General features: G+C 36.1%; 1 protein-coding gene across 1 annotated transcript in view; it reads left to right on the forward strand.

Moving 5' to 3' along the window:
* LOC136032743 (uncharacterized) overlaps positions 1–15,162 on the forward strand; it is a 165,307-nt gene that overhangs the window by 89,961 nt on the left and 60,184 nt on the right. Inside the window, exon 3 of the mRNA XM_065713077.1 lies at positions 11,191–11,424. Within this exon, the coding sequence (XP_065569149.1) occupies positions 11,191–11,424 (234 nt within the window). The remainder of the gene's footprint in view (positions 1–11,190; positions 11,425–15,162) is intronic.

The following is a 15,162-nucleotide window of genomic DNA, read 5'->3' on the forward strand; positions in this document are numbered from 1 at the left end:
AGCAAACAATCTCACAGAGCGGGGAATAGGTCGTTTAGTAATCGTGGTTAGAAACTAGCTTGAATAAGGTTCGCTCGTGTAGTTCTCCATAGAATTTAGCAGTCGTCTACCTCAAGGCCAGACTGAATCGATTTCTCTTGAAATTTCCAAAGATACGATTTTCGATGACGACCTATTCTAGGAGACAGTTTGATCTCCCTTTCCATTCGTCTGAGTCGCCGTGGCATGTCCCCGATTTGCGAATTTTCAAATCATTGACGCAGGTCTACTGTTATTAGTTTACTGATTGAATAATGTTTTCCATCTTCGTGGTGGAAATGGTGGGAAATGAATTTAGACTTTGGAAATGAGTTTTGAAAATTTTGATTGAAGGAAAATCCTTCTTGTGAGACAGGGCGAAATGTTAGACAGGATATTAAACCATTGGGTGCGAAATAAAAAAGAAAAAAGGTGAAAATGCTTATACTCGTTAATGATCGTTTTGAAAAACTGTATTTCAATGAATTAGATTCATTTAAGATGAACCAGAACATGCGTGTGCGTTTAAATGTAAGGCGGACCAAAAACATCGGAAAAGACCTGGATCATTAGCAATTTAACGTGGAAAGATCGGGATTAAAAACTACTAGCCCCACTGACAGTGTACTGTTTGGTGACCTCATTTAATAGCAGAAAATTGGATAATTGATACAATTTATCTGCAATGTTATAATATTAAAGCAGAAATCTCTTGTGTCTTTTTTAAATCAATCACCATTTGGTTCATACGGATCAAACTCAGCCTACTGGTGATAAAGCCCACTGGCAATAGAATTCTGCTTTCTTTACACCCTTCTGCATTTTAAGTACCTGAGAATAATAAATATGCCATAGTTTAAAATAGGCCAAATGAGGGGGGGGGAAGCTAAACGCTAGGTGACACTGGTGGTTTTTTCTTTCGGACACTAGAGCCAGTTTCCAACCTTGTAAACTTCACATATTCTTTGAGGCAGACAAGAAATTGGTTTGACAAGATTGTACCAACACTAGTTTGTTTCTAACTACTCTTTACTAATATCGCTTCGGTACTTGTGTCTTATGGCCACCACACTCAAGTTATGTCGAGAAGTGAAGTTTGGTTAATACTAACAAAATAAAATAAAATATGATGAAAATATAATACTTTATCAAGAAAATTATGAAAACTACAACAAAGAATTATGGGAGGGGGCGCCCAGACCACATTATATTAAATACGAAACCTAAACTAATCTAAGCTAACCAAAATACCAAAAAAAAAATAATTAAAATATAGCTACAATGGAGTTTCTCACCCATTCGAAGCTAATATTATCCGGTATAAGGACCATGAAAACCGGTTATTGTCTCATGTTCGCGATAAAAGATCTTTAGTGTAATGGTTATAAGACACAAGTACTACCACTTCTTCTAGCCTTTTTTCAAATTCCTGTTACAGATAACAAAAAAAAAGTACGGTTCTATTTCCATTTTTTCTAGTCTCAAAAGATATGCCTTAACTTTTGACTCTTCATAGAAATTTTTTGCTTAAAGTTTGAAGAATGTTCAACTCGAGAAATTTTGAACGGCATACATAATTGGTACCGTAGTTGTGCGTAATTTTATCTACAAATGTGACTATAAAGCATCCTGGGCATTAGATCGATAGCTTCCGAATAATCAATTCGATTGTACTTGCTAAAGTAAAAGAGAATGTGTTCAAAGGGTAAGGGACAATAAAATCAAGCTCTATATTTATCTCTATTTATGTGTCACTGTGGGCAAATTATGAGTAACTATAGGGTAAAGAGAGGGTTGTTACTACTGACAATAATAAAATGCTGAAAAATTGCGTAGCTCCCCCCCACCGAAAAAAAAACTAAAAACTTTTGTTGTCCTATGTGGTATTGTTTTAAAACTGGATGTTCTCTCTTTGGTAGCCTTTTAGGCTGTAGCAGTTTAAGAGGAGTTAGCTATAATTAAGATGCACTGACTAACTGTGGGTGACCAGCAAAAAAGCGCAGAATCTGTAGGTATTTCTTCTTTCTTAACTTATTACCAGTACTTGAGAAAGTGACTCTAATTTTAACTTTTGGTGTGTGGCCTTTTTACAGTTACTTAAGAAAGTGACTCTTCTCCTTGGATTCTTATTTTTTGTTTTGTTATGCTTAGCAAGTGACTCTCTAATTTTAACTTTTGGTGTGTGGCCTCTTTACAGTTACTTAAGAAAGTGACTCTTCTCTTTGGATTCTTGTTTCTCGTTTTGTTATGCTTAGCTAGTGACTCTCTAATTTTAACTTTTGGTGTGTGGCCTTTTTTAGTGGATTCCTGTTTCTTGTTTTGTTATGCTTAGCAAGTGACTCTCTAATTTTAACTTTTGGTGTGTGGCCTTTTTACAGTTACTTAAGAAAGTGACTCTTCTCTTTGGATTCTTGTTTCTCGTTTTGTTATGCTTAGCTAGTGTGGTCTCAGAAATTATTTATATTCCTTTAATATATTGAAGATGAAGAAAGTTCAAACTTTGCGCGGATATCTCGAGAATAAATTAGGAAACATTTCGTTTACGCTAAAGAAAACCAAAAACTGCTTAAAATCCAGAATTTCGAATTATATCCCATTTGGCAAAAAAAGTATATCTTAACCGACAATAAAGAGTGTTACTTTCAGATAATTGAACACCTAATATTTTGCAGTTAAAAATTGGCATCAGCAACAATGAGATAAATTTTCTCTTGTCACCAACATATTTCTAAAAAAATCATATTAAAAGTTATTAATGCAAAAAGTTGCCGTTAACCACAAAACATTATCTGACACCAAGAAATGCCTTGGTGGTAGCCTAACCCTTGCGTCAGCTCTCACTTATTCCATGTGAAAGAATTTCCAATTGGGAGAATTGTGGGCTTCCCATTTCTTTTGTCGTCAGTTTAAATTTGTCTCAGTTTAGTTGTAGGAGACGTATCTTATAATAGGCTAAATATTTCTCTAAGTGTGATACAATATTTGCATCTGTTTGTTGGTTACTTGGTCAATATACAACTGCTATGATACTTGCTACTTCGGCAAATTTGATTAAAAGTCACTGAAGTTTTGTAATTTATCAAAAAAAAGGAAAAGCCGGGAAAATGCAATGTCAAATCATCGGTGGCGGCAGGTCTACAGTAATTGAATGTTTTACTTAAAAAAAAAGTATTTTGCGCATTTTTTTCTTTTTTTTTATTAACCTTAAAATGATTTTTCCAGAAGAAATTCCTCCAAACTGTATTTTCTCATGTACTGACTTAATGAAACTGGATTAAGTAGAAACTGCATGAGAAATTGGTGAGGCTTTATAGACATCATCAAAATCATTTAGACCGCACACCGTAATTTAGTGCAATTTTAGAAGCATCTATAACTTTACACAAAATCACTGGTGCCAGTTGTTGTCCTCTGGCAAAAATTGTGTACACCAGATGGCACATATCACGCATTACCGAAGTGTGCCATGTGTGGCGCTTAGTTTACGATGCTTGGTGTGACTCGAACGAGCATGATATGGCAGAAGTGTTGTACACGTGGCTGAATAAGTGGCATTCCAAGCTTTACACCACGTGGCGAAGAATTTAGCTATCCCTCCCATTATTCCCCACAGATCTGAATATTAGAAGGTGCGGTAGATTAGAGGATCTTTCAAAGGGGTGGGGGCTCAAAAACATAAAATATTCATTTTAGCCGTGAATTTTTATATTCATTCAAGAATCCCCTCCGTATCTCCTTTGTGTACTATAGGTACCAGGGCTAACAAAATAATTCTTAAGGGCACAGAGAGGATGGGAAATTTCATCCCGAGTTCCTTTGAAAGATCACTACAACAAAATTCAATAAAAACGCATGGAAACTCTCCGAAAGCCTGTATATTTGGGTCTAAACAAGTCTGTTTTAATGGATTGACCCTTTCTTTTGCCCTCTTCCCCCTGCTAGAGATTTTTTACTGTACGCTAGTGCCTATATCCGTTTGTTTCTTAGTAAATTTTTCTGTGTTTCTTTTCTTTAGTTAGATCCAAAATTGCGGAATAGAGACAAGACGGTCATCCGTCATGTTTTTTGTCGACATTTGTTAATGGATTTCTGTTTTTATTTGGTTGCTATGCCAAGACGTTGGACTTACTACGAATTTCTACAATGTAATCGGAGACTTTTTTTTGCTATGAAGAAAAAAATGGAAAGGCCAATTCCGTTATGTGATACATTGTATCAAGCCCAAATATTTTTTTTGCTTGTTTTTTTCTGCCATTGGAATTTTGGCAGTTTTTCATGGATTTCTAGTTTAGTTTGTCTAGAATGGTTGTGAAAGAGGATCTTGCTGTTTCAGGTTTTTGTAGGGATAACAAATCGAAATTTCGGTAGGAACTTTATAAAAATCTAAATTATGTCCAAGGTAATAACCCCCCCCCCAGTATGGTCTTTTAATGAGAGAAGTTGGATGAAATACACTTTACATTTAAGCTATTTATTTCTACACTATCTCTAAGAATTTCAGTTTTTCGTAGGAAAAAGAAATTCGTGTTTCCCCCTAAAACTTGACCGTATCACTTGACTGGGAAAAAAAAAGCCAATTCGTGCATCTTTTTTTATATCAGAAAATTACCTTTCGTAAATGACAGATAACAATTTAAGGATTGCACCCTAAAAGGCATAAGGTCGTATACAGCTGTGGTGCAGCGTATCCATTATTCTTTTCAGACAATCGAAAAAACAGGCGATTTTCAGTAGAATATCGGTAGAAGGCTCTCAGAGCTCCACAGAAGTCACAGCAGGACTGGTTTTGATTTTGAATTATGTTTTTGAAGATGTTCCAAGTAATTCGCGAATAAAGTACCGCATTCTAAACTTTCAGAGAGCAGATCTACTGAAGCCAGATCCAACTTCAGAAAGAAAAGCTGGATTTCGTCGATCAATTTTGTCTGGCTTAACTTAAAAACGTCCTTAAAATGTTAAAATGATCACAAAATTATATTCTACTGGTATTTAGTGTTTTCTGTAGATTTTCGGTAGTTTCGGGGTCTTCTTTTTAGTCAGGAGATGAATTGGGATACATCTCCTGATGTATCCCGGTTTGTTAGAGATGTAGAGGAGATAAATCTCTAACAAAACCGGTATTAGTGGAAACACTGCTTCGACAGCCGATGATTAGCCTGTTGGAAAGGCCTATAAGCACGGGTACAGATACAACATCCGGCTTCTGGGTAAAAGGATATGGTCGTGAAGATTAAGTCCAGTATACCTTTGCCAGCAGGTGCGCCATCTCTGTCTTGGTTAACCTTCTTGTAGTTGGCTTGTTTTAAGCAGAAAATTTATTTTATTTATTAATGATTGTAACTACGAGCGTAGGGAAACTGCATGTATTTCATATTCTTAATATTTTTCATTTTAATATTAAATAATGGGCCGAAGGATAAAGGGTGTAATAATAATAATTTATTTGAACCCTCTCTGCAAACGCAAAAAAATACACTTGCAATGATATACACCCCAATGGAAAATCCACGACTGATTCAGATCGCTGTCCGAATCTGCCTTCTAAAGCATCCATCTTATCACATATCTAAAAAAAAGTCTTTTACGAGACCGAATAGGAGCACGAAGAAAATACTTACAAAATTTGAAAAGGACAGACCGAATTTGTTGACGTTCTGACGTGGTAAAAAACTTCCATGATATCACCAGAAAAAACACATGGGGAGCAAAAAATACGGGGTATTTGCCCTAAGAATTCAGTTCCAGGAGTATCGCCCTCAAATAAATGTGCGGCTCGAGTAAATAATATTCGAGACATTAGTGTGGGGACTGAGGAGTCGAGGATGGAGTAGATGAAAATATACGATTTTCGATTCTAGTCTTCTGTTGTATCAACGCCTCGGTGCAAATCAATCGAGTTTACAAATTTCAGTTTACTTGAAATTACTTTATATACTCTGGCTGGAATACTTGTGTTTCCCAGGGAGACTCGTAGAGTCAGCACCAGGGTTGCCAACTTGCGCACTTTTCGTGTGAAATACGCTTTTTTTACCTCAGAGGGGATGCGGAAGAGTGAAAATTACTCTTTTTGGGGATATTTCATTTGCTTTAAACGTCAGTAGTTAACATATCCGTCAAAAGTGCATTTAACCCAAGGAACAGTGTTGTCAACTTGCACTTTTTTCATGTGAAATGCACTCTCTTTTACCTCAGAGGGGGCACAGAAGAGGGGATACGCAAATTTTTTGACTTGCACTCTTTTTTGGCCTCGATTTCCACTCTTTTTAGACGTTGGCAGTTGGTAACCCTGGTCGGTATGCTGCATGAACTTTTTAAACTTGGTGTACTAATAGCGTCTAAATGTTTTTGTTTGTTATTCATCAAATGATTACTTTACATTTATGTTTTGAACTTATTCCGGGATAACAGTCTTGTTGCGCTATTGCGACTGTAAAACACTTTGTATTAAGTACTGGTTATGCGTCGCATTAGTAAAATTTAATTAACCTCACCTGTTGGTATCTAGACTGAACCCATCATAGTTGCATAAATTATATCAAGGTAATGTTGGTACATTGTCTGGGTTTACCTTCTGAGTTAAAATGATTATCGTCTGCCAACTTTGTTTATTTTTTGCCTGAAGCAGGATTGTATGCCGAGAAAAGCAAATGGTGAAACACGGGACTTTAAAAGGCGACAGTTCCTTTCACCTGAAGGGCAAAGAGACCTAATGGTTGCATCGCAGCTATCTCACAGCAGTAATTTTGATACGATACGATACTTTATTAATAAGCACAATTATAACTCTTTGCTTTATACATCTACTGCACTGATGGAAAAACATACGTTTTTGTTAGCGTACAGAAGCAAAAATTAACCATTTTCTAAGCACACCAAAAAATAACATAATAAATAACTAACAAAAAAAGACCACAAAAAGAAGAAAAAAAGACCAATCTCTATCGAAATATCCCCTCCAAGAAAAAAACTCCCAACAACCCTACTCAGTTTCTTTTTTATTTGCGGTTGTCCTTACAAAATGGATGGGTTTTCTCGAATTTTAACCCAATCAAAATGCTAGTCACTCTGATTTGATTTTGCAAATTGTGATCCTGACGACAAATGTATGCGTATTTACCTAAGTTTATCTCTGTGTCATGTGTCTGTGTCACCTGTGGTCATGGGTAGCCTGTTGGCCAAAATTCAAGACAATGGTCACTCAAATATTCTAACTAATAATTCATACTTTTTCGCTATTCAAAATCGTACAAAAAAAAACATCAGAGATTCTCTGTAGCACATGTATGTAAGAAGGTGGTATTTGGTAAGTTAGGTATAATCTATGCTATGCTTGCTATTGGTATTATTGGCTTTGTCGTTTGGGCCTATCTCTGCAGCAAACTGACGTATTCCATATAATAAGTTGTATGAAGCTATTTATTTTACCATTTAACGTATTTTATCATTTTACCATTTAACCATTAACGTTATTTTACCATTTATTCAAAAACGTAACTACAGGTGTCAGCTACCAGGAACGATATGATGGTTTTGTTCAATTGGGATTCTCTTTTTTAAAGCGCGTATTTAAACATCAATTTCCACATTCTATATGTTTTATCTTTACAAAATTCTACTGAAGATTGTTGGGGAAGAATTCCCTTCTTTATTTGGCCATACCTCTAACCCTGTACTAAGCGAGCTTGTGAATAAACCCTTGGTTCAAACTGTCTTCTGTTGACATATTTTTTTATTCGGCTATTTTCCAGAGTCTAACAAAATATTACAAGATCTAATACCTCGTCAGCATTCATTTAGTCCTCAAGGTGTCAGCCACTTGCCGACTAACTGCTCCTCAAAGTTCGTACATAGATCAAGGCACTTTCTTTGTGCAAATTTCTCTTGGCATGCTCCCTGATGTGTCTGAAGAATCAACAATGTCCTTGTTCTTTCGACTGAAAATTAGTTCGTCTCGCCTGCCACTGCTGCAATTTAATCCTTCTAGATTTGGTTTATAAATAAAAAGAAAAGTGCTGGTGTTCCTTTCGGCAGCTGAGAATCAATGTCTTTCTATTTTTTGCAAGCCAGTGTGTACGTGAAGATTGTTTTCTTGTAGTAATTAGTTAGGCCAACTTCAACTTTAGCAGTGGCTGAGTTACCAAAGGGATAAACTAAACCTAAAGTCTTACCTAAAGTCATTTCTGCCTATGAGTTACCAAAGGGATAAACTAAACCTAAAGTCATTTCTGCCTATGAGTTACCAAAGGGATAAACTAAACCTAAAGTCTTACCTAAAGTCATTTCTGCCTATGAGTTACCAAAGGGATAAACTAAACCTAAAGTCATTTCTGCCTATGAGTTACCAAAGGGATAAAGTAAACCTAAAGTCTTACCTAAAGTCATTTCTGCCTATGAGTTACCAAAGGGATAAACTAAACCTAAAGTCTTACCTAAAGTCATTTCTGCCTATGAATTACCAAAGGGATAAACTAAACCTAAAGTCTTACCTAGAGTCATTTTTTGGCACCATGTGCGACATCGGGATGTTTAAGGGTCTAAAAAGGCCCCTTTTTGAAAAAAGACAAACTTCTTGCATTTTGTTTTGCCACCACATCAGACGCCCCTTAATTAAGTGAAAAAGTATGCATGTATTTTTTGGGGTATTCTGGGTATATGTAGGGTTTTGGGTATTATCTTATTATTTTGCGATTTTTCTGGGTTTTATGGCATGCTCATTTACTTTGATGAAGTCATGCCACCAGTTTTCATGGGGGACACCGAAAAAGTATCCAGGGTCTGCTCACTATGTCACTTTGGTTCAAGAAGTTTTGGCAACCCTGAATTGTGATTGTGAAGGACTTGCCTTGTCATTAAGTTCGAATATTTTTAGTTGGTGTTCATTTCAGAAGCATATGCCAGATCTTTTTATGGGGAGAGGGGCTACAATAAAAAAGAACATTGTTTGATAACTTGAAGGGGTGAAGTGTCCAGAAATACGAACAAATTAATATTTCTAGGGAGGTTTCGAGACCTATCCCTACGTATATACCTGGTTTGACTCTTATTTGCACGTGTTAATAGGCATAGTCCACCACTACCTCTCTTGGTTTTTATTAGAAGTCTTCATTGGAGTCCTCACTACTGCTGGTTTAATATCCAATGTCACTTGCTTCCGGAAGAAAAGTTTCGGAAATAGCGTGTTTTGACTATGTCTCATTTGCATGACACTTAAACATACAAAAAAGCTTGTCTGAAACCATCTGAAGTATAATTCCCTTTGGGCCTTAATGAATTAAAAAAAAAAAAATGACAAAAAAACTGACTAAAAATACAGTTTCCTTTTTTGAGTGGTGTCCTTACTTATGGTAATGAAACAAAAATTTTATTGTTCGTTTCCGTAGCTCAAATAAATGTGACTTCGACTAAATGTATTTTGCAAGCCAATTACCATGTTGTCTTCTTCCTTGAGACTATTGAGTCAGTTTCCAATTTAATAGTGGTAATCAAAAAGTTACTTTGTAATCAAAGAGTTATCTGTAGGTTTGAATTTCCAAAGATAATAACAAACTTCTGTGGTTTAATGCCAAATAGTTTCATGTCCACTTTTTCACTGAATGGTTTCCACAGGGTTTCTACAGTATCTCAGACCCCCCTTCTTCAACTACATATGTCACATTTCCTGCAACGCTTGGCAAACCACCCCCCGTCGCACCATTTGATGCCACGCGCGGAATATATCTGCTATATGTTGCATGAGCCACCGGATGTACATGATTTTTGAAAGTAGGTTACTCCTCGTGTGTTTCGACATACTAGTTTCGTAAGAGGGCTTGACAGAAGGATTGGCCGTATCGCCAAGTCATACTTGGTCAGATAGTAAATTATACTTCATGTTTTGTTAGCTGCGACTAATTAGCTGTATGCCAGTTCGGTTTTTGCACTGCCCTGGTATCCAACGACTATGTTAATTTTCTCAAAAAAAAGTCGCAAACCTTCCAATAAATGTTTTATGGCTCATTAGGAACGGAATTTTGGTAGCGATTTATTTTAATTATTATTGTCACGTCTAAATGTTTGATCTTAAAATAAAAGCAATTTTGTTTTGTGATGGATAGGGGCTCCCCACCAGGTTTGTGATAAGCTGAATTAAACAAAAAGGCTATTTGAAGAAGAGAAATATAGCAAGCTCTCAACCGGCGTAGTAGGACCCTCAACAGTAATAATGAAGATAGAAATCAAGTATGCAGGAGGGTTCATTGGAGCCCCTCTCCCTATGTAAACAATTGTGATTTGTAATGTTTTCCAGTTTCAAAGACCGTTGATATAATTTGCCCGTTTCTTTACCTTTTTGATCAAATATAGGATTTCCCAAAATAGATGGTGTCACTGAAGGTTTCTCTTCTTATCTTGTAGCGAAACATATTTGGTTTCAGGTTTTGGAACTATGCATGTTTGATATAAAAACTGAAAATATTTGCAATGTAAAATTTACTGTCTTCTTTTCTTTTTTGTCAACGTGAATTCTAAAACGACGAAATTTAGTCCCTGATTACAAAATTGTATTGAAGAAAATCCTTAGAAAGCATTACGGTTGTGACAAAAATAAAATCTTAGAAATGATTAACCGTATATTCTTGAATATACGTTAAGTCAAAAGAATTAAAATCAATCAACAATAGTTAATTAAGGGGTTCTTGTGTGTTATTCAATTAGTGATTCATGTTTAATCCTAAATAATTTTAATAATAAACATATTAATGCATAGCTTATGTTTTTGTTATTCAACGGTGTATACATTTCTTTTCAATTCCTATTTGGTAATAAGACATTAGGGTTGTATTTTAAAGTTATTTAATCATTCAATCACTGTTCTTTTTGTTGTTATTTTTTATCGGGTTTATTGTCAATTTACTGTCTTTGCTACAGCAATCAGGAAAGTAACAGTTTATAGAGCTCGGAGATGACATATGTTTTCGCTAATTTTCTGCTGATTTTGTGCATATGTTCCTTATTTACAAACTTGGTTCCAACCCAATAATGGCAAGACTGTACAAGCTCTTTTTCACTAAAAGTTGAGCGTCTGGGTTTTCCTAATTTTTTAGACGTGCATGATTGTGTACTCTGAACCATTTTAAGGAATCAGGTTTCACTTTTACTATCTCTTCCACTTTAATAGTTGAGCTTTGCTTTCAGATGCTTTGCCTTCAGTCTCCTGTTTGTCATTTAACCCAGTCTCATCCCCTTCATGTGAGTGATCCCTTAGAGACGGCTTCGTACCACTCCAATCTGCTCAGAGAGAAGGCAACTGTTATGAAAGCTGCTCAGAATGACACTGTCAGTAATCTTCCTCATTCGGTTTTAATGCCTGATGGAGAAGAACTACCCCCGGGGTCTTTCACTCACGCTCAGATTAGATGCTCCAATCAGGTATTATAACTTTTTTAATTTTCTAATTTCTTGGCTTACTATTGCATATGCAAATTTTCACTTCCGTTTTGTCACGTATTTTGGTCCAGTGATGATGCAAAAACGAATTTTTAACCAAACTTGTCCTGGTTGGGTTGGACTAACTCGACCTACTCTTAGCCCATTTAGGTTGGATATTCGATTCTAGAATGCATTTTGAATTTGGAAATAGGCTAACTAAATGTAATTTTAATCTAGTAGGCTTAATAAACTAAAAAAGCCCTGAAATAGTCTTGAAAATGTCTTTGTTATTTGCTCGATTATTGTTTCTATCTGTACTCTAGAATGTTTCTCAGTACGTGTCTCTTGTAATGCTTCTAATTATCTTGACTTGACTACTGCTTGATATCAATTGGTTCTGATCTATAGGCTGGATACAATATTGGTTCTCGATATTGTTTCTGTCTATGCTTATAATCAGGAGGGCGTTGTGATGTTATATCTGTTTTAAGAGACCATATCCACCCTCTTTTTTAAAGTGAACGTAGTTAGTTATTACCTTTACGTAAAAAACGGGGTTATACCTAGTCTTGGTTTATACCTTGCAAAAAGAGTAAAAGGAAAGAAAAGAAAGAACTTGAGTTATATTTACGTGTTATTGCTGCTGTAATCTTAGCCCTCTCATAAGATTAATTGGAGGGATCGAGATACTTTCCGAAATGAGAGCAAGGTTATCCTATTCTGTCGTAAACGAAAATATTAGAGCTTTTCTGCGAATTAACAAAATTGTTTCGTTCTTTCGAATGGTCCATGCGGGGATTCTATACTACTCGCTTTCGCCAGTGGTGTCAATTCATGAAAATTTACTGAGTTGGGGTAAATTTTTCAACACATAAAAGGTATTTTAATAAAAATACCCAAAAAAGATATTTTCATAAAAATGTAGGTAGCGAAAAAATATAGAACGGAAATCCTCCTCCTTCCTCTTCAACGGACGGCGCTGACTGCTGCTTAGCAGCAGAAATTTCAGTTCTATTCTGATTAACACGTCAGCACTTTTTCTGACAGCAAAATTAGCCTACCAGAGAAGCTGTCCGGTCCTGCTTATTTGTTTAAACCATTATCCTCGAAATGAGCTTTCGAGCTGTAGGATCTGAGAAGAGAGTAAAGCAAAATATTTATAGCAAAAATTTCTTGGTCGCTAAATATTTGTCGCAAACATTTCCGTTTTCTTGTTTCCCTTTTACGATCGACATGCTCTTTGACCATTTGTCGGCTATAGGTACTCTCCCTTTACCTCCTCCCATAAATAAGGGAGATTTCTTTTTAAATATAATTCAGGCTATTCCACCCATCCCTTCACCAATATTAGTTGTTTTGTTTCGGAATTACTTCGACCTAGACATAAAGGGCTAAGATCAGGGCTGTGGAGTTGGTCCACTTTACTGCCGACTCTAACTCCTGAAACTTTAAACGTAATTGCTCCGACTCCAGCTCCTAACATTTTCTTCAAAGAAGTAAAAACTGTGACTCCAACATTCCTGCTAATTTACTGCAGGAATTCAATTTATAAGTTTCTCCTTAAAAGTATTTTTTTAGTTTTAAAACATCAGATTTACTACAATTAGCTTACAATATTTTTTTTTTATTATTGACACTTTTTTAGTAGTATTTAAGTGTATTTGACTTGATTCCAGCCTTGATTTATTTCCACAACTCCGACTCCACTCAGCAAAAAATTGCTAAAACTTCAACTCCTACTCCACAGCCTTGGGTAAGACAGGTTTTTAGCCTTATAGAGGAATATGGTTCTGCTGTTGGGGGATTCCCCTCCAGGTAGTGTATCTTATGTGTAAGTAACACGTCTTGAATCAAATCTCTGCTGAAACATAAACTGGTCTTATCTCTTTTTTACATCGTTGGGGATTTATTCACAATCTTGAAATATGATATTGACATCTACATTATTGGCTGAGGATTTTTTCCACCATCAGTCTTGATGGACTAGTCATGAGGCATCTGCTGTCGTGGATCAATCTTGAGTTGGTCATTATTTGACAATCCGTAATCCGATACAATCGAATCTACATGACGCCATTCTGACCAATTCAACTTTTTACATTTAAAGATTTTAGTATCAAAATACCGTCACCCTTTGCTTCTAAATTCAGTTCCACAACAAGGGTGTTTCCTAGCCTGTGTAAGATTTGACAAAAACCGGTTTGCTTCTTTGGAATCGGTTATGATTTGCTTATTTTGAATGAGGAAACTACGATGTAGGTATATTTTAATTAAATATTTAGCGCTGATTAGGGTTAGGTATTTAATATAATGTGTTCTTCACGGCCTGCTTCCGCAACTTTTTGTCGTAGTTTCCATAATTTCGTTTTAAAATGTTTTGATATATTTCATTGGGATTAACCCGACTTCAGTTCTTGGGTGCGTTCCGTTTTACAGACAAGTGCCAAAATAGTGATTAATAGGCCTATTAAGGAAGGACAAAACTTTGTTTTTGTCCTTAAACTATTAATATTAAAACATTAAGTTATTTTTTAGAAGCCATTTTGGCTAAATTTCTGCTAAATCGCACTTAAATATACTCCCCACACTGGATCATATAAGCAAAATATGTGCCGCACCTGGTTCGCCTCTGTCACGACGCGTCTTTTCACTCCAAGTGACATGTTTCCATCAACAGTGTGCATGCCACCTTCAGCGTTGCCACTCGTAGCACGAAAATGCTATTTTAGCACTATTTCGTTATGTGCCGCACTGCAGCACATGCTACATTGAATGACCAGATTGCAGCACTTTCGTTCTACAGTTTCTTCTTTTTGTCTTATATGAAATAACGAAAATTTTGAATAAAGGCTGAGGAATCAACAAAAAGCGCGAACTACCTTTTTGCCGTATTTGTTTCGAAAGATTCGTGCAAAGTTTGATATAAACCAGGACCGTCTTTTTGCCGTATTCCCTTAAAAAGATTGGCGCTAAGTTTGGAATAACCAGACATAAAAATATTAAAAAAGTGACTAATCCAAAGACACTTAAACGGACCATGCGTTGATCCCGGTGCAAGCCGTGAGTTTTAAAAATTACTCTTTTTTACTTTCATGAAACACTTTAAAAAATGTATATGCAATTTTTTCGTTCTCCATCAGGGAGACAATCAAGATCAGATAACAAGCATGCGCATTAAATGGCATTCAGTGTTCAGGGTTTAATTTTTGAATCCTCCTGGACATCTCGAAAAATGCAAATACAAGGTTTTTTATGTCCATGAACGACAAAAACAGATGCAGAAATTGAATTGAAGGGGTGTACGTAGTCGAAATAAAACGCAAACAATAGCGTTTGATGTTAATTTAGTTTTTCAGCTCTCTTGAATAACTGGACAAATTTAGATACAAGATTTTTGGTGTCTGTTGGTGGCAAAACCAGTGAACAAAAACATTTGCACAACATTGTCAGCGGCGCAGGGGTATCGTTATGCCCAAATCTTCCGGGGTTCCCCAAAATCTTCCCTGAAAAATTGACTTCTCCGAAATCTCTGTTAAAATTAACGCTCATACACGAACCTTGACACAAAATCGTTGATTTTTGTTAGCTATCTTTTTCTGGAAATTTTGGTGAGGCATCCGCTTTCTACAACCTAGCGTACATCTCAGAACGCCATGTGAGCCTCTTAGTTCCACCATGCTTGGCACGCTCCCGCCATGTTTGGGACGCAACACCTGGTGCATGTGATTTCTGAAAGTG

The sequence above is a fragment of the Artemia franciscana genome, chromosome 11, assembly GCF_032884065.1.
Source record: "Artemia franciscana chromosome 11, ASM3288406v1, whole genome shotgun sequence".
NCBI lineage: Eukaryota > Metazoa > Arthropoda > Branchiopoda > Anostraca > Artemiidae > Artemia > Artemia franciscana.